This window comes from Nicotiana sylvestris, chromosome 4 (genome assembly GCF_000393655.2).
Source record: "Nicotiana sylvestris chromosome 4, ASM39365v2, whole genome shotgun sequence".
NCBI classification, from domain to species: domain Eukaryota; kingdom Viridiplantae; phylum Streptophyta; class Magnoliopsida; order Solanales; family Solanaceae; genus Nicotiana; species Nicotiana sylvestris.
This window is the reverse complement of record NC_091060.1, coordinates 28,084,015-28,111,409: the sequence shown is the minus strand read 5'-3', so window position 1 is coordinate 28,111,409 and position 27,395 is coordinate 28,084,015. Positions and strand designations below refer to the sequence as shown.

At 38.7% G+C, this 27,395-nt stretch overlaps 2 protein-coding genes across 2 annotated transcripts; both read left to right on the top strand.

The window, feature by feature from the left end:
• Window positions 1–8,769: 8,769 nt before the first annotated feature.
• LOC104238961 (NADH dehydrogenase [ubiquinone] 1 beta subcomplex subunit 7-like) lies at window positions 8,770–13,864 on the top strand. Its single transcript, XM_009793486.2, has 2 exons — window positions 8,770–9,164; window positions 13,567–13,864. Exon 1 carries the CDS (start codon window positions 8,831–8,833, stop codon window positions 9,143–9,145), a length of 315 nt encoding a protein of 104 aa, XP_009791788.1. The 5' UTR covers window positions 8,770–8,830; the 3' UTR covers window positions 9,146–9,164; window positions 13,567–13,864.
• Window positions 13,865–15,214: 1,350 nt separating this feature from the next.
• Window positions 15,215–16,974, top strand: LOC104238962 (uncharacterized). Its single transcript, XM_070172664.1, has 3 exons — window positions 15,215–15,504; window positions 15,823–16,570; window positions 16,654–16,974. The coding sequence occupies exons 1-3, from the start codon at window positions 15,215–15,217 to the stop codon at window positions 16,972–16,974; spliced, it is 1,359 nt and encodes a 452-aa protein (XP_070028765.1).
• The last annotated feature ends 10,421 nt before the right edge of the window (window positions 16,975–27,395 follow it).

Here is a 27,395-nt window from a genome sequence, read left to right as displayed (position 1 = left end):
GAGTCGTGATGGCACCTAGTCTCTAAAACTAGTTAAGCCTAACAGTAATTGAAATAGCGACAATATTTACTAACTTCGAACAATTCCGAAATAGAATTCTCTGAACAATTTATAATCCCAAAACCGGTAGTACAAGTCATAAGCCTTTCTATGAGTAGTTGTACAAAATGAACACATCACTATTCCAGAATAAAAGGAAATAATGAAAATAAGTGCAATAGAAGGTGACCCCAAGACCTACGAACGCAGTAACAGGTTTACCTTGAGTCTCCACAAAAATGATCTGCATAGCTACTAACGACCAAATACTTGGATTTGTACAAAAATATACAGAAGTATAGTATGAGCACACCACAGCGGTGCCCAGTAAGTATCAAGCCTAACCTCGGTGGAGTAGTAACAAGGAACGGTCAAGACAGCTATTGTTCTAATAGCTGAACATGATATGACATACAACTAACAAGATAAAGATAACAAAGAACACAAATAGAAGGAAGAAATCAAATTACAAACAGTAGAGACGATAAGGAAAAAACACGGATGGTAACGAAAAGTAACCAAGTAAATTAACACCAACATAGCTGGGATATAGACAAGTAAAAATGTGCTCAAGTAAGGAAAATGATGTTAACTCAACCAATCACATCATTCCTAGTACACAATTCCGACCATCCCAATTCTCGAAGTCTTATATCAAAATCAACTTCCAAACCTTTAACATATGTGGCACCTTGTGCCCACATATTTCCCTTTCACTTTGCATGGCAAAATATACGTGCTACTCAATACGTCATATCCGTATCAACTACTAATTAAGATGTTCAAGAAATTCCATCTATATTTCATAAAGTAAATTTACAGTTTCTAGACCAAATAGGAAACCAACGAGAAAGAGGAAGTTATTTTTTTTAAAATCATTTGAGTGAAGAAAATAACATTTTCGAATAAAATTCAAAATCGAATAGCTATTGCATTTAATATTTATTAAGTTAAAACATATTAACATTCCTTTTTAAATAAAATAGAAGAAAACCTTAGGCAGGTGAAGAAGATTAAACTGGGGAAGCAATTGAAATAAAATATAACGACTATTAGAAATAGTAGATACTCAAATATACGGCAAGTTATAACTTAAAGGCACACAAGGAAGCATGATATTAATTCCTTTATTATAAATCATGATATTATGAACGACTCAGCGAGGCAGAAGGAAATGACTCAAAGTAGTAAATTTACTTTGAAAATTAATTCACCTAAATAATAGTATTAGGAAAAGAACTCAGGAAATGACGGCAAGTCAATAAGTCAATGACAATAACTCGATCCTCAAAACTCAGTGAAAACAAGAAATACAAATTATCAAAGTCTTACACAAAGGAACTAAAGTCAATACAATAAAACAAGGGATACCAAAATACAAGATATGTTGTGGCGCGCAACCCGATCCTACCATATAATATCAATTCACCCTTATTCCTCCTCAATATATCACTCTATTCCTCCTGTTGCGCCATACAACCCGATCTCACCGTATAATATCAATTCACCCTTATTACTCCTCAATATATCACCCTTATTCCTCCTGTTGCGGCGTGCAACCCAATCCCACCGTATAATATCAATTCATCCTTATTCCTCCTCAATATATCGCCCTTATTCCTCCTGTTGCAGCGTGCAACCCGATCCCACCGTATATAATTTAAATCAACAACAACAAATTGTCGCCCCCCTCCTTTTTTCCCTCCTCGTGGAGAGAGGTCCGGGTTTCGACATTCCATGGGGTAATGACTTGTTTCCTTTTTGGAATTGAGTATTTGAAAAGTCACCACCTAACAGGTTATGGTGCATTAGGGCACTTAGAGTGACTAACTCTTAAATTGGTTTGCATTACCAGAGATTAGGGTAAGGGCTCGAAGTAACCTCGAGGGGAAGGTGTTAGGCACCCCTCTTGGTCCACAACTGTGGGTACCGACCGAACTTATATTCACAAATTAGTCCATTACAAACAAACAGTTGGATCAAATAGGTTGCAAGTAAAGTACGTTCAAGCAATAAGATAAAGATTTGCATAAAGGTTTGAAAAGGAATTTTGGTAAAAGGGGGGGGGAGTCCTAGGTTGGTTATCCTATAGGATCACCCCACACAATGTCGGTAAATACTCCTTGATGAGGGGCTACACATGATATTAGCGCGTAGTCATCATATCCCATATCTACCATTCCCATCCCCTTAGTGGTCATGCAAAGCGAGTGTTTGGTCACTGATTTCTATTGCGTGCTGCTACCCATCCCTTCTTAATGGTCCTGGAAGGAGTTAGGACCTCTACCTATAGGTGGTTCTAGATGGACCCCTAAGGTTTTAAAGGTGAAAATTCTAAGGCGACAAGCAAAACACTTAGGACTTTCAACACATAAAAGGGAGAAAATAGAGGCTCAAAGTTTCCTCCTCAAACAAGCACACAAACAGCATGACTCAAGCTCAATTAAGGGCTTTTATTAGACAGTATCTTAAAGCGGGATGTCTAGGTGAATATGCAGAAGACAAGCATTTTATTTTAGACCCAGAAGTAAGGACCCTAACAGTTGCCTATTAGTCCTTAAAAGCATGTTAAGATCAGAAAGACATTAAGTCACAGAAATAGTTTTCAGAAATGCAGTTTTGAAAATGCCCTAAAGGCTTGCCTACACGCGGAGTACTGATGACTATATTCATATAGAAACAAAGCAGGTTTTGAAACGGAATTCTTTAATACCTATAAGCATGCCGTCTAATAGTATATTGAGGTAGTTTTAAAGAACTTGTTCCAGGAAATATAAACTACTTAGTTAAACTAATTTAGAAGTGAACTAAGCGTAGACTAGGTTGAATCATTTAGACTAGATTAGATTGAGAGGCAAAATTTTGAATACTGTTTCCTATAGGCATGATATCTAAGTTTAATACTGATTTTAAAGACTTGCAGGCATGGAAACATACATAACACTTGTTATAACAGAATCGAGGTTAAATTACATACTATAGGCATGGCATCTATTTGTTACGCTGATTTAAGACATGCAGACATGAAAAACATACATAAACACTTGCTACAATCTTTAAGTCCTATAGGCATGGCATCTATTAGTTAATCTGATTTTAAGACATTGAAGGCATGATTATTTGTGTGACGACCCGGCCAGTTGTCTCATGAGTTACCGCCATGTTTTCCCCATTTCTGTTTCTTATTGATTTGTCTATTGGTTCTATATGTGATTGGGTTGATTGGTTCGTGTTCGGAAAAGATTTGGCAAGGTTTGAGGCACTTAGTCTCTTATGAGGAAGCTTAAGTTAGAAAAGTCAACCGGATATTGACTTATGAGTTAGAGGGCTTGGATGTGAGTTCCGATGGTTCGGATAGCTTCGAGAGGTGATTTGGGACTTAGGAGCGTGATCAAAATGTGTTTTGGAGGTCCGGAGTAGATTTGGACTTGAATTGGCGAAATTGAATTTTTGGTGTTTTCCGGTTGATAGGTAAGATTTTAATATAGAGGTCGGAATGGAATTCCGAGAGTTTCGGTAGTTTCGTTGGGTCATTTGGGATGTGTGTGTAAAATTTCAGGTCATTCGGACGTGGTTTGGTGTACTTTTTGATCAAAAGCGTAATTCAGAAGATTTTTGGAAACTTAGGCTTGAATCTGATGTGTTTTGATTGATTCAATGTTGTTTGAGGTGTTTTGAAGATTGGTATAAGTTTGAATAAGGTTATGAGATATGTTTGTGCTTTTGGTTGAGGTCTCAGGGGCCTCGGGGTGTTTTTGGATGGTTGACGGAGAGTTGGAAATTTTGGTGAAGCTGTAGTATTTGCTCTTCTGTTGTTTCCGCAACTGTGGATTTGAGGACCGCAGGTGCGATGCCGCAGATGCGAGGAAAGGACCGCAGAAGCAGTCAAGGAGGAGAAGGGCAGGAGCCGTAGATGCAGTGGGCTAAAGCACCTGCGATGGCGCAGGTGCGGCTACTTGGTCACAGATGCGATTTTGGACTTTTAAGTGAAAGCCGCAGAAGCGGCTTATTGACTGCAAATGCGGTACTACAAAAACGGTATCTGGGTCGCAAGTGCGGAATCCCTGGGCCAGAAGTTATATATTGTTTCCTTCGCAAAATTTTGCTAAGTTCTCCATTTTTTAAGACGGAAAGCGAGCTAGGGCAGTGATTTCAAGGGAAGATCGAAGGGAATCAGTTGGGTAAGTTACCTAAGCTTCATTATTTGGGTTTATGATCATTTTTTCATTGTTTAATCATGGTATTAGTGGAGATTAAGGAAGAAAATTGGGGATTAGGGCTTGAGATTAAGAGACTTTAAAATGAGAATTTGAGGGGTCATTTGGACTCCGATTTCAGTGTTATTGGTATATATGGACTCGTGGGAGGATAAGGATTCTGTTGATGTGATTTTTATTGAGTTTCGAGACGTGGGCCCTGTTGATCCCCAATTTGTCCCTATATATTTTTCAATATGCAAAATAACTTCAAAATAGCATATATATATATATATATATATATACTAGTATCTATGAACGTGCGTTGCACGTTAATAATGGCAGATAATGATTTAAACATTTGTTTATATAAAGAAACAACAAAATTTAATTAATGAAAGAAATTTTATGTATAATACATGAATTTTATTAAATTTGCATAATACATGCTAATACATGAATTTAAAATAAAAAGACATCATCAAAGCTTACACAAATGATCAATTTTGTCATGTTAGCTAGATAATTATGTATTATCATTTAAAAGCATTTAATGTGATGGTATCTTAACGAACACTTCTTTGTGGACAATAGTTTTTGTGTATGTTTCCTCCTAATGCTTTGGTTGTTCTGCCTTAACCAAAACTTTTATTGTCAATCTTGATATCCCTCTTGAAAGTGCAACGTATAGTTGTTCGCGTAAGAAAATATACTGCGGTAAATATAGTCCAATATTTAGGATATGTGTCCTTGTACTTTATTTGTTATCTTTGAAAACATAAACATACAAAAAAATATTTTCACACAAATTTAAAAGGATATTCCTTAGTTTTAGAAGACGAAAGTTGAATTCAGGGATAAAAGCACATTGACCAGTATCATAATTTTTCCATGTATGATGTTGTTGTCACAACTTCTATATACCATTTGTGTGCGATTACATAAGATATTTGATGTATCTAAGTTTTTCAGTAGCATGAAAGACATATTTTTTTCAAAATTAACCTATATACAATGGAAGATCAATTTTAACTCAGTCTATTATATATACGATGATACTAACATACATAAAAAATAATAAACTTGACAACAAACATATATGCTAGAAGAACATTTGGTATTAAAATATTTAAGTATTCTTCTTAGTAGTAATTATTGGTATAATTTTCCGTTGAATAAAAAACTGAAAAATATTCTATTTTTATTATAAAATTTTGCAATCAATCTTTTATTTAGTTAATCAACATATTCATTTCTGCTAGCTAAGATAACTTTTAAGTCTATCACGCGATTTGCACAATTGCGTTTTAATCTAATAATAGAAATATTTCTCTTATTAAATGTACTACTATTACCATTGGGATTGATAACCAAGTATTCAGGAAAAACCAGATATTCTTTTATTGGATGCTCTTATTCGTTTCCGACGCGAAGCAAAAAGATACTGAATACTGGATATGTTCTTAATTTATATTTCTTGTTAGTTGAATCTTTTGCATTTGATGTCAGAAGTATAACTTTGGCAAGCTAACTTTTACAGTATCTGCTTTTGTCGATTTTAGAACTACTGAGAGTACTTGACAAAATCACCTCATAAATTATTAATTTTTCACCAAATGACATTCATAAGAATTGCGGGCAATTATTTCGATCATTTGGCACTTTCCATAAGTGCTTCATCAAATATTATCAATTTTGATTTCCTTATGAATTTAGCACCATTTCTCTGCTTTGATATATATATGATGATTATTTAAGTTATTTGAAGAGGTATATCAAATCTAAAGTTGGTGAACTCACAATAAAATCATTGTTGGAACACCACTTGTTATTATTGCTAACGGTATCATGCTTCTTGATATGATATTTACAAGTAATATATGACATAGAAATATTATTTCGATTTCGCCAGATGCGTCAACAAAGAATAATCCCGTTATACTAGAGACTACTCTTTATAATATAGTCTTGAAAGCTTGTTCTTGATTAGATTTGGCTTTGATTGTGCTTTCTCATACACTTGTATAGCATTTTGGTTCTTAATATTATACTAACCTTTTTACTTTATGCTCTAACGCTCTTTTTATGGAATAAATTATGTATCTTAAGATTTTTTAACTTGAATAAAACTTTTACTCATATGATGAATTTAAACAATAATTAAATTGGATTCTCTTGCTAAATAATTAATTAAAAAAATTTAATTATTTGATTTTAACATAACAAATAATTTATTCTATGTTGATTCAGATCTTAATATTAGTTAGTCTCTTATTTTGATGTTTAATATTAATTATAATTTTATACACTATAAATTTTATTTTCAAAAAGTAAAAGATTGATATGACATTTCACTTTTAGATCTTTATGTTTGTAAAATCATTAGTGGTCTTGACTCTTACCAATCATTTCTTTCTCTTTCTCACACATTTATATTCTTAAATATTTTCTTAGTTGTTGTTTAATAATTGAGTATTTTCAATATTACACAAAAGGATAAAAATATTATTTGAGTCGGAAAATATTTCAAATATAATATAAAAATATATTATCGTGGGAGTATTTTTTTCTCAATTTCAACTCTTTATGCAGTCTATTTAATATTACCTTTTTTTTGTATTGGACATTATGGAGTGGTAATATATTGCCAGTATTTCCAATACGGAGGATTCCTACATATTTTTAATAAGAATTTAATAGACAAAATTTTATTAATTTTAAAATCTTAAAATATTAAAAATTAGAAAGAAGGTATTGTAGTCCAAAAAATATATTATTGTAGTTATGTCATTTCCATATGAGTTCTTTCGCTTAATATTTTAGGGCTATTTTGGTATATTAATATTGTATTTATTCTTTTATGATAATATACACTCTCCTTTTTCTAAATGGATTTGGACAATATAATATATTCTTAAATTAAATTAGTAATAGGACATTATAATACGCTTTCGAATTAAGTTAGTAATATAATTTTTTAAGAAGTATATCCTAAAAGTGATAGGATTACATGACTAAAGATATTTACTTGTTCAATTTTATATGAATTGGACAGCCCGAAAGTAATTATACTAATAGAATTCCAAAGGTAATCATATAAGATTCCTAACCTGTAGCATTATGTCCTAAAGCCAATGAGATTATAAGGCTAATATCTAGTTAAAAAAAATTAACATAGAAGTTATTGTAGTCCAAAAAAATAAGTTAGCACATCTATGTCCTTTCCTTATGAGTTCTTGTGTTTAATATTTTAAGGCTAATTTGGTCTATCAATATTATATTCGTGCTTTTATAATAAAATATGTTCTCCTATTTTTAAATGAATTTGGACAATATAATGTATTTTTAAATAAATTAGTAATAGAATTTTTTAAAGAAGTATATCCTAAAAGTAATAGAATTTCGTTCGAAGGAGAAGCTCCAAATCTATCTCGGAGTTTTCCACATTCATGTTCGTTTGTTCGAAAATTCCTTTTTTATGTGAATTCTTACGGGAAGGATTTACATGTATTAATATAGTGGATTGTATTAAAGTTATATTCCTTGTTTGACTTGAGTAAGAAGGACCGATATTGTATTCATACTTTTATAATATATATATATATATATACTCGAGGTCAATCTCCGGTCCGTGGTCGCCACGTCCTAAGCCAAATCTACCAAGTTGTAGATGAGCTCGACTTCGACCGTATACAAACTATATATATATATTCCCCTAACTTTTGAGCTAGGTCTGATCCGCCCTTATTATCTCGGTAAAAGAAGAAATATTTTGTGCCATTATGACTACCCATATGATATTGATTACCACAATATGAATTGGTCCAGTGCGCTCTTTAGTTCATTTCTTCTTTTAAGATAGTTCAGGAAAATCTACTATATTTACTTAACGTGTCTTTAACATAGTAGAACAAGGAGAGGAAACCAACAAGAGAAAGCTTATTTTTGGTTTCAAGCGAATTCTGAAGTCAAATTCTTTTGGTTGGGGAATTTGAAGTTTTGATGGGTTTTAGGAGTCTCAATTTATTGTGTTTTGCGCACAGACGACCACTTAATCCGGCAAATTATGCTATTTAATGTTTTTAAATAAATATTCTTCGATTTAAATAATATATCTAGTTTAGAGAAGCATGTAATTTACCTTATTAGCATACATTATTTTTAGCATGGAAACGAGATGGCCTTAATTTAGAGGACAGATTCCACTTTACACAGCAAAATTAACCTAATTAATCGTTCATTCAACTGCTTAAGCTTAAAATAGTGGAGTGACATATATATATATATATAATATAATGCTTGTATAATATACTTATTACCTTGTATAATTAGCATATAACCTATATATACCGCATAGGAAAAATTAACAGTGAATCCGACAGGCTATTTGTGTAAAGGTTCTCTTAACAAATTAAAACCCAATATTTGGGCCTGAAGAACAGCCCAACCATTCCAACCTCAAATATCTAAAGCCCAAATCCCTCCCCAAAATTGGCCCAAGGCCCCTTAAAACTCATCAATACATCCCAAAACACAAAAGAGCAAAATCTAGAAAGATCGAAACAGAGGAAAATCGGAGTGCAAATCGAACTCAAATGGAGGTACCAGGTTCATCGAAGAAGATGATAGCAACACAAGCTGAAATGGTTTCAAACAGAGTTCCATTAGCATATCGAGACCAGTGCGCACACCTTTTAATCCCTTTGAACAAATGTCGACAGTCGGAATTTTACCTGCCGTGGAAGTGCGAGGACGAGCGCCATTCATATGAGAAGTGTGAGTATGAGCTTGTTATGGAACGGATGCTCCAGATGCAGAAGATCCGTGAAGAGGAAGCCCGATCGAAGCAAAAAAGCCCAGCCCAAGCCCAACAGCCCATTCCCCTCATTCCCAATACTGCCAATGCCTAGTTTTTCGGTCTTCTAATTGGTCAGTTTGCCCTATTCGATTTGTCTATTTGACTTTCATCTTATATGCTTGTAGGGTTTTTCGTTTCTTCTGATTAATTGTTATAGTGAAAATCTGTGATGGTCCAAGTTGATTGCCTTATATATGGATGAGATTTTTTGTTTAGCTTCTCTTCAATTTGCTCCAAATAGTGACAGTATTTGACTGGATAAGGAGGGTAAGAATTTAACTTGACTAATAAATTATATTAGTGGCCCAAAAACAAACTCGATTTCTTCCCACCTTTCCAAGCCTTGGTGGGCAGAGTTATCGGATACCTGAATTGGCGGGAATTAGCTTATCGTAACTTATATAGTCGAGGTGCTCACAAGCTAGTTAGGGTACCACCGTCATAAAAAATATTATTTGTGGCACAAAATGACTAAGCCTCAATCTTAAGATAGTTGGAGGCGATCCATTTCCTCCATTTAGGCCAATTCATTACAGTGTTCAATATTTTAGATTCTCTAACCGTAGAAGTTCTCGATATTTTCTACTGACATACAAATCCCTCCGCATAGAGACTCCGTGAAAACTTTTTATATTAAAGTAGTAATAGGCTAGTTTGAAAGTTGTGAAAGTTGCATAGAGTAATATTATTTGTGCTTGGAACGTCCAAAAATAAAAAAGAGCTTTATAAAAATTGGAATGGAGAGCTTACTTTTTTTTTCTTTTTTTCCCTTTACTAATTTAAGGGGTTTCTTGGAGACTTGTATGTCCCCCTAAGGATAAACGTGAGATTCAAAGAACCTTAAGATAGAATCCCTAAGTTTTTATTGCAAGATAGATTATTTAATATTGAAATGGAATGAGTCTGAGTAAAGCAGCTTAGATACACACGATTCATGTTCCGTCAGTCAAATGTAACTAGTATTGGAACGAAATACTGAATAGATTGGATGGATAGATGCAGAGGACACATATTGCCTACCTCCACAACTTTGGGATTGAGGTACTAATTGACTCATTTAGGGGTCGTTTGGTTTGAATACGGCTTATGCTGGGATTAGTTATGCTGGTATTATTTTTTTATCCACTGTTTGGTATGTTGTATTAAAAATGACATTTGCATAATTTCTAGAAGAAGGTATAAGTTATCCCGGCACTAACTACCCCACCCCCTACAAGGTATAAGTTATCGGGATAACTTATAGCAGGTTTTCTAACCAAACAAAGTATTAATGTGGTATTAAATTTTTATACCAGCACTCTATCTACTTATACCTCATACCAAACAACCCCTTAGTGTTTGAGTATCACTTGTAAAGTTGTAAGGACAACTTAGTGAAGAGGGAGTTGATAATGATCAACACAGGTGCTGTGCGAAACGTTGCTATGACAAGAGTTAGTGCTTTTAAAAACAAACCATTTTCTATGTAGTATTTTTGTAAACTTTCTAGACACCATTGTGCCAAGTACATATAAAAAGGTCGGTCTATGTGTGACTCATTTAGAACTAAAATAGGGTGGCATGTGGCAGAACAAGAATCAATTAACCAATACTCCCTCCGTTTCAATTTATGTGAACTTATTTCCTTTTTGGTCCGTTCCAAAAAGAATGATCTCTTTCTAAATTTAGAAACAATTTAGCTTAAACTTAAAATTCTACCCTTAATGAGAAACTTTATTTAAATTCTGTGCCCAGTTTCAGGTTCACATAAATTGGAACGGAGGGAGTATAAGATTGGGCTTACATTGAATTAAAGTTAAGGAGATCATGATGGTGTTTGATTAGGTGGAAAAATATAACGCACAGTGTTGCTTGGAGAACTAACTGGTGCATGATTGAGATTGGAGTAACAGTCTTCAGATCCTTTGCCAGTGATGCAGGTCTTTTACCATCAACTTTTCCTTTAGGAAATTGAGACTTTTCTCTGAGAGTTTATGGAGCTTGGTAGGTGGTAGGACATGTCCTCTATTTCTTTGGAGAATTGACATCATGCATAGTTGGGATTATAGTAACACATCTTGGAATTCTTTGCCACTGATGCATATCTTCCACCATTACTTTGACTGAATAATCAGTTATTTTGATTTTGCCTAATCATGCTTCATCTAATTGAGATATGAGTGGCTGGATGATCCGATGATTAAAAAATTTCCTGGGTTTTATGGACGTTCGACTTTATATATGGGGCATGAGACGATTGCTAAGTAAAAGAGAATTCTATTTATTTTATGGAACTTATTGTACGTCTCTGTTGGTTATTTAGCTCATTTAAGGTAGTTAAGTTGTACATCAAAAAGTCTGATACCCCCTTCTCTTCTGGAAAGTCCCAGCAATCTCACAGTTACCAAAGGTAGCACGGAAATGGAATGGATCTTTTTCTTTTTTGCCATGAAGAGCTCCTACCCTCTGAACTATGGAGCACCTTTTATTTCAACTATAGAGCAAACAGCCAAGGTCACTATTTCATAATATTCTTGAAGTTTTGAATATCTAGCTTGTCCAGTTTTTATGCTATAAGTTTTACTGTGAAAATTAAATCAACCAAGATCTTTTGTGATGGAAAACCAGTATCCTCTTAGCTTGGTGACATTTAGAACATGCTGAAGTAGTGCATCTTCTTGATGCCAGCAATGGAATCAATTACTTAATTAAAAAAAAACATGCTGAAGTAGCTTGCTATTGTTAAAGCACATGATAGCAATGGCGTCGTCGCTTCTTATATTTGTGCAGCGGCTGGCACAAGTGATTTTGACTATATAACATCCAAATCTTGCTTCATTACCGTGAGTGCCTTGGGTAGTAATTCAAATAGGTGGTTATGTGTCCAGCAACAACTTTACTGCCAAGTTTTTACCGATTTAAGAAAAGAAAACTTCACTGCCAAATCTTTTGAGCAAACTGGAGATTCTTTTAACTATAATTATCATAAATTTTTGCAATTATATAAACAATTCATTTATCTTCTTGAGGTCATTGCGAATGGTTCTCTGTTTTACCACGAGGAGGTGGAAGTAGGAGAACAATGAAAAGGGTCATATAACTCTTTCAAGATGATGCCATTAGAAGTATAGAAAAGAAGTTTTATAAAATTCCAATGCATTTTATATTCTGTCAATCATGCAGCAACCTTGTCATTGTGAGATATTTCAAGGGACGTTAGTTGGAATTCCTTGAGTTCTTTTCCCTTTTGTCTTTCTCTTTTCTTCTTTGCCGTGCTCATCTCTAGTTTGCATCTGTCGTTCAACATTCTGATCTAATATTACAATTTTTTAGCACATGAGCCCATATGTTCCATCCTTCAAACCCCTTTCCTAGGAGCCCGACAATGGCCCTTTCCTGCTTTGCTCCATCTTATGGTTATCCCTCCCTTGTTTTGGATCCCAATGATTTGCCTGCTCTAACATGTCTCAGCCAGTCAACATTCTTTCCTTTCACTTGGCAGAAAAGGAAAGATTTTTTTGTTAGAGCAAAACTAAGCTTTTTTCGTCTTCTTTTCCTTGTTTTTCCCCCTGGATAGACATTAGAGCAACAATTTTATTCATATATAGAGCCGGGGTTGCCAGCTCAGCTAAAAATTTCAAAAATGAAGGCATAAAACGTAATAACTCTGAGATTTTGCAGAAAATAGGAATAATCTGGGAAATCTTGTATAAGCCCCGAAGGACCAAAAAAACTTAAGCTTTCATGCCAAGCTTGTAAAGTTTCAAAATTCAAGGCATTTAATTTTAACCTAATAATTTTGAGATTTTGCAGAAAATTACAAAAATTTGGGCAATCTTGAATAAGCCCCGGAAGACCCGAAAATATTAAGCTTGCACACCACTCCTGGTGCACCGCTTGTTATTTCTTCTAACCTTCCTGACACTTGGAAAATCTACTCTTGGAAGTTGGTCAACCTTATGAGCTACTTGCTCTTTTCTAAAACTAGTAGTATGGAAAGTTAAAAAACCAATCGATTACATGAAAAGAATGAACCATTTTGGTGGTATGTCGAAATGTCGCTAACAGGGGCACCATCTATACACTTCGTTAAATGTACTTGGGTATAAAAAAATTAATTTCCTTCTCAGAAGGAGAGCCTTGGCGTAACTGGTAAGGTGGTTTCCATGTGACCGGGAGGTCACGAGTTCGAGCCGTGGAAACAGTCTCTTGCAGAAATGCAGGGTAAGACTGCATACAATAAACCTTTGTGGTCCGGGGTCCGTCCTTCCCCGGACCCCGCGCATAGCGGGAGCTTAGTGCACCGGGTTGCCCTTTTTTAATTTCCTTCTCTGAGTTGCTCGTAGGGAGAAAAAAATATTTTTTCCCTCACTTTCGTATTGTGAAGTGGGCTTTATCTTCTATGGTGGTAGTCATGGTTGTCAAGCCACTTCCCTTTTGTTCTGAAATCATGTTTCCATCATCTGAATTTAACTATGGTGATTGTTTTGACAGGGAGCTGAAAATTGCCAAGGTCCCCGAAACCTAGAGCTTTGTCAGTAGAGTTGGATTTTTATTTGAATTTGATCCTGTTGAGTGATAAAGATGGTGGACTCTTTGTACCTCTAACTGATTGCAAATAATGTTTTGTCATCAACAGATTTTATGCTATTCAAGACCAGTTTGCCATAGTACTAAATATTTTGTTTTGTTTCCTCATAATACATGTAAGATCTAAGTCAGGATTTAGATGCAACTGGGAAGGAAGAATTGGGTACTGAATCTTATCTGAATGAAGAGTTTCAGTTTACAAGTGTTCTTTGTTCCTTTTTGTTGGGATCAAAAGATTTCTTAGCATAAAACTTTTAACAGTCACTCTACATAAACCAGATATAGGGTGTCCGCAGGTTTGGAGAATTGAGGACATCACTGAATTCGAGTCGACAAACATAGATCAGTGAACAATATACTTGATGGATGATTATCCATCAAGAAGCAACTAGTGCAGGATCAAACTAACAAAATCTGGTAGCATCTAAAGGGCTTGAACTTAAAAGTTTGAAGCTTCTACAATGCAACCAATAGTGTAGCAGATGAATGGAACATATGGGGATATGATACATATTACCAGGTCTTAGGCATGCAAAAGTCAAAGTCACAAAGCAAGAAGTAGTTGAATGTACCTTATGACGAATTCACAAAGTAAACTGTGCCTTCAAATAGCAAACTAACATGGACGAAATATGAACGTAACATACATTGCCCGAGTGAATCCATGGGCTGCTGTCCTAAAGTAGGGTGGATTGCGTGAGGTTGGTTCACAGAGCAACGAGCAGCTCCCGCCATGTGCGGGTGAAGGATAACGGGTTGGTGCTTTCTATGTCTACCAACGCCTGATGGGCTGCTCTAAATTAATAGGGCGATGTGCACAAATAGCCACTAATAGCACTTGTCTTTATTTTAAAGCCAGTGTTTTAAATGTCTTTAGTCTTTAGTCACTGGTTTAATAAACTTATATCCTTCTGCTATAACTTATACCTACGCGATAAGCAGCAGTAGCGGCAACGCTAAACTATAGAAGATTTCTACACGATCGTCAAAATTGCAGAAGATTCTCTTTCGATTTCAAACTATAAAATTCAACATTCTCATCCAAAAATCGTAAGTTATACTTTTATGTGTTTCTATTGATTTTTATTTCGACATAGTTATACTTTTTCCGATTTCTATTGATTTTTATACAGTAAGTAGAAATTTGATTTTTTTTTTTTGAATTTCTGGATTGATAAAGTTAAGGACATTGCGTCCTGTGATAATTCTATAAAAATTGAGCACATAATATTAAGGACATAGTGTCCTGATTTTGCAAATTGAATTGAAAAAGTTAAGGACACAATGTCCTTAACTTTGTTGCTGTTCTTCTGTATATTAAGGACATACTGTCATAGTTTTGCAAATTGTTTTGAAAAAGTTAAGGATACTAGGTCCTGAAGTTTGAGTTTCAAGTTGAAAAGTTTAGGACACTTGGTCATGAACTTTCAATATTTAAGGAGAGTTGGTCCTTAACTTACAATGGTTGATGTGTGCGTGCTTTCAGAATTAAAGATTCAACATTGTTCAAGATAGTAAAATTGAGAAAAAGCATGACTACTCTGTTAACACTATGAAAGCTGATCAAAGGCATGCAACTTCAAAGTTGATTAGTGGTTACATTATTGACAATCTTCGGGACCCAAGGTTTGAAGTTACACCAGCCTTTGTCATGACAGAGATGCAAAAATTGCATGGACTAGACAATGGATATCACAAGGCGTGGCGTGCTATCCAACTTGCTTCCGCTTTAATAAGAGGAACTCCCGAAGAGAATTATGAATTATTGTCTTCATACTTGTATATGATGACAAGTAAAAACTCGAGAACTTATACTAACATAAAGATAGACGACAACAACAGGTAAACAATAAAAAAAAAGTTTATTAGTACATTTTATAAAATTTAGGACATGCTGTCTTTAACCAGTTAACTTTTGAGTTATAACCAGAAGTTCAGGACTGGTTGTCCTTAACTTTTGAACTTGTAATTCAAAGTTAAGGACTGCCTATCCTTAAGTTTTGAACTTTGAACTCAAAGTTAAGGACTGCATGTCCTTAACTTTATAACTTGAAATTCTAAGTTAAGGACTGACCGTCCTTAACTTTTAACCTTATAATCTGAAGTTCAGGACTACTTATCCTTAACTTCTGTTAACCTTGTTTTATATTGTATTTTCAGGTTTCTTTATATGTTTTATGCATATGGATCATCAATATCTGGTTGGAATAATTGTAGACCGGTGATTGCTGTTGATGCAACTTTTTTGAAGTCAAAATTTCGTGATATTTTGATGATTTCAGTTTCAGATGATGCAAATAACCAAATTTTCCCACTAGCCTTTGGAATAGCAGAATCTGAAAATAACAATTCCTATGAGTGGTACTTTAGTCAGCTCCGCAATGCAATTGGGAGCCGTGAGAATTTAATTTTTTTAGCAGACAGGCATCAAGCTATTGCATATGGCATTGCAAAGGTATATCCTGAAATCCATCATGGGATTTGCATCTATCATTTGGAGCAGAACCTAAAGCGAAGGAAGGTGAAAAGTGAGGTCATAAAGCTTTTCCAAAGTGCTGCAAGAGTATACATGTGCAAAGAATTTGACTTATACATGTCAGATATAGCAAAAGTAGATAAGAAGACTTATGACTACTTGATGGAAGAGCCACCGGAAAGGGGGGCACGTTCTTGTAGTCTACGACGAAGATATGACATGCTCACAACAAACATAGTTGAGTCAATGAATTCTGTCCTATTAGAAGCAAGGGAGCTGCCTATATTAAGAATGATAGATTTCATTCAAGTGTTGAAGCTACAACGTTGGTTTTATGAAAGAAGAAATGAAGCAAAAGGAACTTTTTATGATGTTTCTTGTTGGGTAGAGGAGGAATTGAAGAAAAAAATAGATTTAGCATTTACTTTGAATGTAAGTATTATGTTCTATGTTTAGCTTATGATTTTAATATAATTTAACATAATGTACTAACTTATAATTTTTCAACATTGAAGGTCTTCCTTGTTGATTCTTGGCGTTCTAGAGTTGAAGAAGAAGGAATAACTTTCTTGGTAGACTTAAACAAAAGAACATGTGATGGTTTTCAGTTTCAATTTAATGAATTACCATACATACATGCAATTGCAGCTATCGAGAAGAGAAACATCAAGAAGTCTAACTTTTGTTCGCACTGGTACTTAAAGGAATCTTGGCTGAAAACATATGAAAGACAAATACATCCTGTAGGACATACTGATTCTTGGATTGTACCAGAGACTGTTAAGTCACAAATTGTTAAACCTCTAGATTTCAAAGTGCCACCAGGTAGAAGGTAGAAGAAAAAGCATATTCCAGCTACCGAGTCATCAAAAATAACATTCAAATGTGGTCGTTGCAGAATAATTGGTCATAATAGAATAGCTTGTATATATTCTCCTGCAGTCCATCCATTTTCAAGAAAGCATAGAGAATAGTAGATATATCCACTTTTGTTTATCGACTCTTTTAAGTTTTTGCTATAAATTTGTGATGACCCGGCCAGTCGTCTCAGGAGTTACCGCTCCGTTTTCCCCCATTCCTGCTTCTTTATGCTTCGTTAGATGTGTTTTATGTGGTCGAGTTGGTTGGTTTGCGTTTGGAGTGGAATGGATTAGAAATGAGACACTTAGTCTCTTTTAAGAAGGCTTAAATTGGAAAAGTCAACCGGATGTTGACTTATGAGTTAGAGGGATCAGATGTGAGTTCCGATGGTTCGGTTAGCTTCGGGAGGTGATTTGTGACTTAGGAGTGTGATCAGAAGTGGTTTTGGAGGTCCGGTGTAGAATTAGTCTTGAATTGGCGAAGTTAGTATTTTGGCAATTTTTGGTTGATTGGTGAGATTTTGATCCGATGGTCAAAATAGAATTTCGAGAGTTGGTGTAGCTTCGTTATGTGATTTGGGATGTGTGTGCAAAATTTTAGGTCACTTGAACGTGGTTTGGTTGGGTTTTTGATCAAAAGCATGTTTCGGAAGTTTTTAGAAAAGCTAGGCTTGAATTCGATGTGAATTGATGGATTTGGCGTTGTTTGAGGTGTTTTGATGATGGGAAAAAGTTTGAATGAGGTTTTAGGATGTGTTGGTACTTTTGGTTGAGGTCCCGAGGGCCTTGGGGTGATTTTGGATGGCTAACGGGAAGTTTTGAGTCTTGGAAGGTTGCAGAAAATTGCAGCAACAGTTGCAGACAAATTTGGTCATCGCGATCGCGTAGAAGGTTTTTGGAAGGCGGGTGTTTTGCCCTTCGCGCTCGCGGTTGAGGGTCCGCGTTCAAGGAAGGTAGTGATATGGTGCTTCGCGATCGCATCGTATGGCTCGCATTCGCGTATGAGACTTTGGAGTCCAGGTGAGATTGCTCTTCGCGTTCGCATGTATTGTCACGCGTTCGCATAGCTTTGTGTGTGGAAGCTTCGCGTTCGCAGAGCTGTTGTCACGTTCGCATAGTGTAGTTTTGGAAGCTTGGAATTTTGCCTTTCGCGATCGCGATGAAGGAATTACAGGACTGGGCAGTGAGGTTTTTAAACATTTCATCCGCGAGTCTTAGCCATTTTTCCACCAAAGCTGAGTATTTTGGGAGCTCTTTGGGAGAAATTGAAGAGGGATTCAAGGAAGATTGATTGGAGGTAAGTTTTATGAACCAAAAATGTTATTATATTGTGAAATTAACCTAGAAATTCTTGGAAATTTAGCTAAAAATGGAAGAAGTAGGGCTTGGGATTTTGAGATTTTAAATTAGGATTTGAAGGGCCATTTGAGGTCGTATTTGAGAGTTTTTGATATGTATGAACTCGTGGAATAATAAGGAACTCGTTGATGTAATAATTTCTGAGTTTCGAGAAGTGGGCTCGGGGCTCGGGTTTTGCTAATTTTGGGATTTTTGATATTTTTCGATTTTTTTGCTTGGGTTTTGTTCCCTTAGCCTATTGTGACGTATTCATTCTGGTTTTGGTCAGATTCGACGCGTGAGGAGGCCGATTTGAGAGGCAAGGGCATAGCGAGCTAGAGCTTTAGCCGGTTCGAGGTGAGTAATGAATGTAAATGATGTCCTGAGGGTTTCAAACCCCGGATTTGCACATCGTAGTGCTATATTGAGGTGAGACACATGCTTGATGGTGAGCGTAGGGTCGTTTACTATTGGGGATTGTGAATTGGTCCATCCTGAGTGATACTTTTACCACGTATTTGATTGAAGCATAATTGTTATCATCATTATTTGTACTGATTGCCATATTTGGGCTTCGTGCCAACTATTTGAACCATTCGGGGAGTTTTTATCACTATTTCCTCACTGTTTTGATTTACTAGTTGAACTCAGTCGTACCATTTTCTACTATTTTACAACTCAGCCACTTTTACTCGATTTTTGAAACTAAAAGATATATTAAATGATGTTTTTGGGATGAGAACTACTGTTCTACTATTGCCCGAGGGGCTTATATGATTTCTGGACTCAATACGGCCAAGGGCCAGATGTGAGGATACTATGGGATCGAGCTGCGCGCCGCAGCAGTGTTATACTGATATTGATATGAGGCCGAAGGCCTAGATTTGATGCCACGAGATGGCTTGATATTGCTCTTGGGCCGTATGGGGCCCCTCCTGGAGTCTGCACACCCCCAGTGAGCGCCGTCGACGATAAATATATGGATCGGGCTGCACGCCGCAGCGAGTACTACATGGTACCGTTCTATGTGTTGATTTCCTTTATATGTCTATCACTTAACTGTTTATTTGTTGTAGAATTATCATATTTTGTTTTCATTGGTTTATTGTTTTCATATTACTTGTTTTAAACTGCCGTATTATAGATTACTCTGTGATTCTCCGTGATTTCTTATCCTTAGTTATTATTTATGCTTATTACTAACTGGGTTGTAGTACTCACATTACTCCCTGCACCTTGCGTGCAGATCCAGGTGCATCTGAGGCTGAGTGAGGATTTTCAGTTGAGCAGCGCATATCCGGGAGCATTGAGGTAGCTGCATGGCGTCCGCAACCCTGATCTCTTCTTTCTATCATTTGTTTTTATCTGTATTCCCTAGATTGATATGTATTAGGTTGGTAAACTTGTATTAAAGGCTCAGACTTGTGACACCGGATCGGTGGGCTATGTGGTGATATTACTATGACTTCCGCACATTTAATCTACTGTTTTCAGACATATATTATGTTAAATTGGTATTGAAACACTGTTAACTGGTAACGAATTTTATAAAGAAAAGGGTTGAGATTGATTGTTGGTCGGGCTTGCCTAGCAATGTGTTGGGTGCCATCACGACCGGGGTTGGGGTCATGACAAGTTGGTATCAGAGCCTAGGTTACATAGGTCTCACAAGTCATGAGCCGGTTTAGTAGAGTCTCGCGGATCGGTACGGAGACATCTGTATTTATCCTCGAGAGGTTGCAGAACCTTTAGGAAAACTTCACATTCTTGAAATTTTGTCGTGCAACTTTGTTGATCCGAGAACTAAACTTCTGTTATTCGATTCTTTCACAGATGGTGAGGACGCGAGCTACCGGTGGACGACCACCAGTGCCACCCATTGAGGCCACCAGAGGCTGTGGACGCGGTCGTGGATGTAGCAGAGGCAGGGCGGCAAGGGCAGCACTTGTTGATCCACCAGCTGCCCCAGCTCCGGATCAGGCTCCAGCAGCACCAGTTCAGGTACCAGTTGTGCCCATCATGATTCCGGGTCTTCAGGAGGCCTTGGCACAGATCTTATCAGTTTGCACTGGCCTGGCTCAGGCAGTTTCAGCCACTACCGCAACAGCTACTTCACAGACCGGGGGAGGCAATCAGACCCCCGCTGCTCGCACACCTGAGCAGGTAGTGCAGGGACTATAGACGCTAGGGGCACCTCCAGCTCAGCCGGTTGCGCCAGTTCAGGAGTTCGTAGTACCAACCATGCCGGATGATGATCAGCGTCATCTTGAGAGGTTTGGTAGGCTCCAGCCTCCATCGTTCAGTGGTGATGAGGGCGAGGATGCCCAGGGTTTTCTTGACAAGTGTCAGCGGATGCTCCATACAACTTGGATTCTTGAGTCTAGTGGTGTGGAATTTACCACCTTTCAGTTCTCGGGAGCTGCCTTTACTTGGTGGGAGGATTTTGAGAGGCGTAGGCCTGTCGGTGCAGCTCCCCTTTCTTGGCAGCAGTTCTCCGCTCTCTTCTTGGAGAAGTATGTACCGCAGTCCCGCAGAGAGAAGTTGCGTAGGCAGTTTGAGTGGTTGACGCAGGGGAATATGACCATGACCCAGTATGAGATGAGGTTTTCTGAGTTGGCTCGTCATGCCATTTGGATGATTTCGACAGATCGTGAGAGGATCAGGAGATTTGTGGATGGCCTTAACTACCATCTCCGTATTCTAATGACTAAAGAGAGAGTATTAGGTTCTACGTTTGAGGAGGTGGTTGATATCGCTCGTGAGATTGAGATGGTTCGCCGTAGGGAGCGAGAGGAGAGGGAGGCCAAGAGGCCTCGAGGATCGGGAAGTTACAGTGGTGCTCCATCGAGGGGCCAGTTCCAGTATGGTAGAGGTCGTTCTTTCAGGCCTGCTCAGTCGGCCCGTCCAGAGTATTGTGGGGCATCTTCAGGTCGTGGTCATCATGGGTCTCAGTAGGGCCAACCTTCATTCAGCGCCCTCCCAACTCAGAGTTTATCTCATGCCCCATCAGCTTAGGGTTCTTCATCGCCGAGTGCATCTGCCATTCACTCCGGTGCTAGGGGTTCCCTTCAGTCCCCATCTCCAACACCGGGTAGTTTTTATGAGTGCGAAGAGTTTGGACATATGAGGAGGCAGTGCGCTCGACTTCATGATGGTCAGTATCAGCAGAGGGGTCAGCCCTCGACTTCTGCTCCAGTTACTTCACCACCCGCCCAGCCAGCTAGGGGTGGAAGTCAGGCAGCCAGGGGTCGCCCCAGAGGGGGAGGTCGATCAGGTGGTGGCCAGGCTCGTTTCTATGCTATTCCAGGCAGGACAAATGCTATTGCTTCAGATGCTGTCATTATAGGTGTTGTTTCAGTCTACCACAGAGACGCCTCTATATTATTTGATCCCGGTTCCACCTATTCTTATGTGTCCTCATATTTGCTCATTATTTGGGTACGCTTCGGGAGCTTCTTGCTTTACCTATTCATGTGTCTACCCCGGTGGGTGATACTGTTGTTGTGGACCGTGTATACCGGTCATGTGTTATGGCTATTGGGGGTCTGGAGACCTGAGTTGATCTATTACTATTGAGCATGGTGGACTTTGATGTTATTCTGGGCATGGATTGGTTATCTCCATGTCATGCTATTCTATACTGCCATGCTAAGATAGTCACTTTGGCTATGCCGGGTATACCGCGGATCGAGTGGCATGGCGTGACTGATTATGTTCCTAGTAGAGTGATCTCTTTCGTGAAGGCCCAGCGTATGGTTGGGAAGGGTTGTCTGTCATATCTAGCATTTGTAAGGGATGTTGGAGCCGATGCTCCTACCATTGATTCTGTTCCAGCCGTGAGGGATTTTCCTGATGTTTTTCCTGCAGACCTACCGGGCATGCCACCGGACAGGGATATTGATTTTGGTATTGACCTGGCGTCGGGCACTCAGCCCATTTCTATTCCGCAATATCGTATGGCACCAGCAGAGTTGAAAGAATTGAAAGAGAAGCTTCAGGAACTTCTAGATAAGGGGTTCATTCGGCCTAGTGTGTCACCGTGGGGTGCGTCGGTTCTGTTTGTAAAGAAGAAGGATGACAAAATGAGAATGTGCATTGATTACAAGCAATTGAACAAGTTAACAATTAAGAACAAGTATCTTTTGCCTCACATTGATGATTTATTTGAGCAGCTTCAGGGAGAGAGGGTGTTCTCTAAGATTGATCTCCGTTCGGGCTATTACCAGTTGAAGATCAGGGATTCAGATATTCTTAAGACTGCTTTTAGGACTAGATATGGTCACTATGAGTTTCTTGTCATGTCTTTCGGGCTGACCAATGCCCCATCAGCGTTCATGCATTTGATGAACAGTGTATTTCGACCTTACCTGGATTCGTTCGTTATTGTATTTATTGATGATATTCTGGTGTACTCGCATAGTCAGGACGAGCACGCGGAGCATTTGAGAGTTGTATTGCAGAGATTGAAGGAGGAGAAACTTTATGCAAAATTCTCCAAGTGTGAGTTTTGGCTCAGGTCAGTAGCTTTCTTGGGACACGTGGTGTCCAGCGAGGGTATTCAGGTTGATCCAAAGAAGATAGAGGCGGTTCAGAGTTGGCCTAGACCGTCCTCAGCAACAGAGATTCGTAGCTTTCTTGGGTTGGCAGGCTATTATCGCCGGTTTGTTCAGGGATTTTCATCCATTGCATCGCCCTTGACCAAGTTGACTCAGAATGGTGCTCCATTTGTATGGTCGAACGAGTGTGAGAAGAGCTTTCGGAAGCTCAAGACAGCTTTGACCACAACTCTATTATTGGTTTTGCCATCAGCTTCAGGTTCATATACCGTATATTGTGATGCTTTGAGAGTTGGGATTGGTTGCGTATTGATGTAGGAGGGCAGAGTTATTGCTTATGCTTCTCTTCAATTGAAGTCCCATGAGAAGAACTACCATGTTCATGATTTAGAGTTGGCTACCATAGTTCATGCATCGAAGATTTGGAGGCATTACTTGTATGGCGTATCTTGTGAGGTATTCACCGATCATCGCAGTCTTCAGCATTTGTTCAAGCAAAAGGACCTTAATTTGAGGCAGCGGAGATGGCTAGAGTTGCTTAAGGATTATAATATTACTATTCTGTATCATCCGGGAAAGACTAATATAGTGGCCGATGCTTTGAGCCGAAAGGCGGTGAGTATGGGGAGTTTCGCGTATATTTCAGTTGGGGAGAGACCCTTTGCAGTTGATGTTCAGGCCTTGGCCAATCGGTTGGTGAGATTAGATATTTCAGAGCCTAGTCGGGTGTTGGCTTGCGTGGTTTCTCGGTCTTCCTTATATGATAGCATCAGAGAGTGCCAATATGATGATCCACATTTGCTTGTCCTTAACAGAGTTTAGCATGATGATGCTAGAGATGTGACCATTGTGTTGGGGATGTAGGGCCGGATCTGTGTGCCCAATGTGGATGGGCTTAGAAAGTTGATTCTGGAGGAGGCCCATAGCTCGCGATATTCCATTAATCCGGGTGCCGCGAAGATGTATCAGGATTTGAGGTAGCACTATGGTGGAGAAGAATGAAGAAAGATATTGTGGGATTTGTAGCTCGGTGTCTCAATTGTAAGTAGGTGAAATATGAGCATCAGAGACCGGGTGGCTTGCTTCAGCAGATGGTTATTCCCGAGTGGAAGTGGGAGAGGATTACTATGGACTTTGTTGTTGGAATTCCACGGACTTTGAAGAGGTTTGATGCTATTTGGGTGATTGTGGATCGGCTGACCAAGTCCGCACACTTCATTCCTGTGTGTACTACTTATTCTTCAGAGCGGTTGGCAGGGATTTATATCCGGGAGATTGTTCGGTTGCATGGTGTTCCAGTTTCCATCATCTCAGATAGAGGTACTCAGTTTACTTCACAGTTTTGGAGAGTTGTGCAGAGAGAGTTGGGTACCTAGGTGGAGTTTAGCACAACATTTCATCCTCAGACGGACGGACAGTCCGAGCGTACTATTCAGATATTGGAGGACATGTTACGTGCTTGTTTTATTGATTTTGGAGGTTCATGGGATGAGTTTTTGCTGCTTGCAGAGTTTGCTTACAACAACAGCTACCAGTCGAGTATTCAAATGGCTCCGTATGAGGCTTTGTATAGGAGGCGGTGTAGATCTCCAGTTGGTTGGTTCAAGCTTGGCGAGGCTAGGCTATTGGGGACAGATTTGGTTCAGGATGCCTTAGAGAAGGTGAAGGTGATTCAGGAGAGACTTTGTACAGCGCAGTCGCGTCAGAAGAGTTATGCGGACCGGAAGATTCGAGATGTATCTTACATGGTTGGTGAGAAGGTCTTGCTGAAGGTTTCGCCCATGAAGGGTGTTATGAGATTTGGAAAGAAAGGGAAGTTGAGTTCGCGGTTCATTGGGCCTCTTGAGGTGCTTTGGAGGATTGGGGAGGTGGCTTATGAGCTTGCTTTGCCACCCAGCCTGTCTAGCGTGCATCCAGTATTTCATGTTTCTATGCTCCGGAAGTATATTAGAGATCCGTCTCATGTTTTGGACTTCTGCACGGTTCAGTTGGATGATGACTTGACCTTTGATGTGGAGCCAATAGCTATTTTGGGTCGCCAGGTTCGGAAGTTGAGGTCAAAAGATATAGCTTCAGTGAAAGTGCAGTAGAGAGGTCGGCCCGTGGAGGAGGCTACCTGGGAGACCGAGCGGGAGATGCGGAGTAGATACCCTCACATGTTTGAGGCTTCAGGTATGTCTCTTGACTCATTCGAGGACTAATGTTTGTTTAAGTTGGGGAGGATGTGACAACCCGGCCAGTCGTCTCAGGAGTTACCGCTTTGTTTTCCCCCATTCCTGCTTCTTTATGCTTCGTTAGCTGTATTTTGTGTGGTTGATTTGGTTGGTTTGCGTTTGGAGTGGAATGGATGAGAAATGAGACACTTAGTCTCTTTTAAAAAGGCTTAAGTTGGAAAAGTCAACAGAATGTTGACTAATGAGTTAGAGGGCTCGGATGTGAGTTCCGATGGTTTGGTTAGCTTCGGGAGGTGATTTGTGACTTAGGAGTGTGATCGTAAGTGATTTTGGAGGTCCGGTGTAGAATTAGGCTTGAATTGGCGAAGTTAGTATTTTGGCGATTTCCGGTTGGTATGTGAGATTTTGATCCGAGGGTTGGAATGGAATTCCGAGAGTTGCTGTAGCTTCGTTATGTGATTTGGGATGTGTGCGCGAAATTTTAGGTCACTTGGACGTGGTTTGGTTGGGTTTTTGATCAAAAGCGTGATTCAGAAGTTTTTAGAAAAGCTAGGCTTGAATTCGATGTGAATTGATGGATTTGGCGTTGTTTGAGGTGTTTTGATGATGAGAACAAGTTTGAATGAGGTTTTAGGATGTGTTGGTACATTTGGTTGAGGTCCCGGGGGCCTCGGGGTGATTTTGGATGGCTAACGCGAAGTTTTGAGTCTTGGAAGGTTGCAGAAAATTGCAGCAATAGTTGCAAACAAATTTGGTCATCGCGATCGCGGGAAGTCCCTCGCGATCGCGTAGAAGGTTTTTGGAAGGCGGGTGTTTTGCCCTTCGCGTTTGCGGTTGAGGGTTTGCGTTCGCAGAAGGTAGTGATCTGGTGCTTCGCGATCGCATCGTATGGCTCGCATTCACGTATGAGACTTTGGAGTCCAGGTGAGATTGCTCTTCGCGTTCGCGTGTATGGTCACGCGTTCGCATAGCTTTGTGTGAGGAAGCTTTGCGTTCGCAGAGCTGCTGTCGCGTTCGCATAGTGTAGTATTGGAAGCTTGGAAGTTTGCCCTTCGCGATCACGAGGCCTTGGACGCGATCGCGATGAAGGAATTATAGGACTGGGCAGTGAGGTTTTAAAACATTTCATCCGCGAGTCTTAGCCATTTTTCCACCATAGCTGAGTATTTTGGGAGCTCTTTGGGAGAAATTGAAAAGGGATTCAAGGAGGATTGATTGGACGTAAGTTTTATGAACCAAAAATGTGATTATATTGTGAAATTAACCTAGAAATTCTTGGAAATTTAGCTAAAAATGGAAGAACTAGGGCTTGGGATTTTGAGATTTTAAATTGGGATTTGAAGGGCCATTTGAGGTCGTATTTGAGAGTTTTTGATATGTATGAACTCATGGAAGAATAAGGAACCCGTTGATTGAAAAATTCTGAGTTTCGAGAAGTGGGCCTGGGGCTCGGGTTTTGCTAATTTCGGGATTTTTGATATTTTTCGATTGTTTTCGCTTGGGTTTTTTCCCTTAGCTTATTGTGACGTATTCGTTCTGGTTTTGGTTAGATTCGACACGCGAGGAGGCCGATTTGAGAGGCAAGGGCATAGTGAGCTAGAGCTTTAGCCGGTTCGAGGTGAGTAATGAATGTAAATGATGTCCTGAGGGTTTCAAACCCCGGATTTGCACATCGTAGTGCTATATTGAGGTGAGACACACGCTTGATGGTAAGCGTGGGGTCGTTTACTATTGGGGATTGTGACTTGGTCTATCCCGAGTGATGCTTTTACCGCGTATTTGATTGAAGCATAATTGTTATCATCATTATTTGGACTGATTGCCATATTTGGGCTTCGTGCCAACCATTTGAACCTTTTGGGGGGTTTTATCACTATTTTCTCACTATTTTGATTTACTAGTTGAACTCAGTCGTACCGTTTTCTACTGTTTTACAACTCAACCACTTTTACTCGATTTTTGAAACTAAAAGATATATTAAATGATGTTTTTGGGCTGAGAACTACTGTTCTACTATTGCCCGAGGGGCTTATATGATTTCTGGACTCAATACGGCCAAGGGCCAGATGTGAGGATACTATGGGATCGGGCGTGATATTGCGCTTGGGCCGTAAGGGGCCCCTCCTAGAGTCTGCACACCCCCAGTGAGCGCCGTCGACGATAAATATATGGATCGGGCTGCACGCCGTAGCGGGTACTACAGGGTACCGTTCTATGTGTTGATTTTCTTTATATGTCTGTCATTAACTGCTTATTTGTTGTAGAATTATCATATTTTGTTTTCATTGGTTTATTGTTTTCATATTACTTGTTTTAAACTGGCGCATTA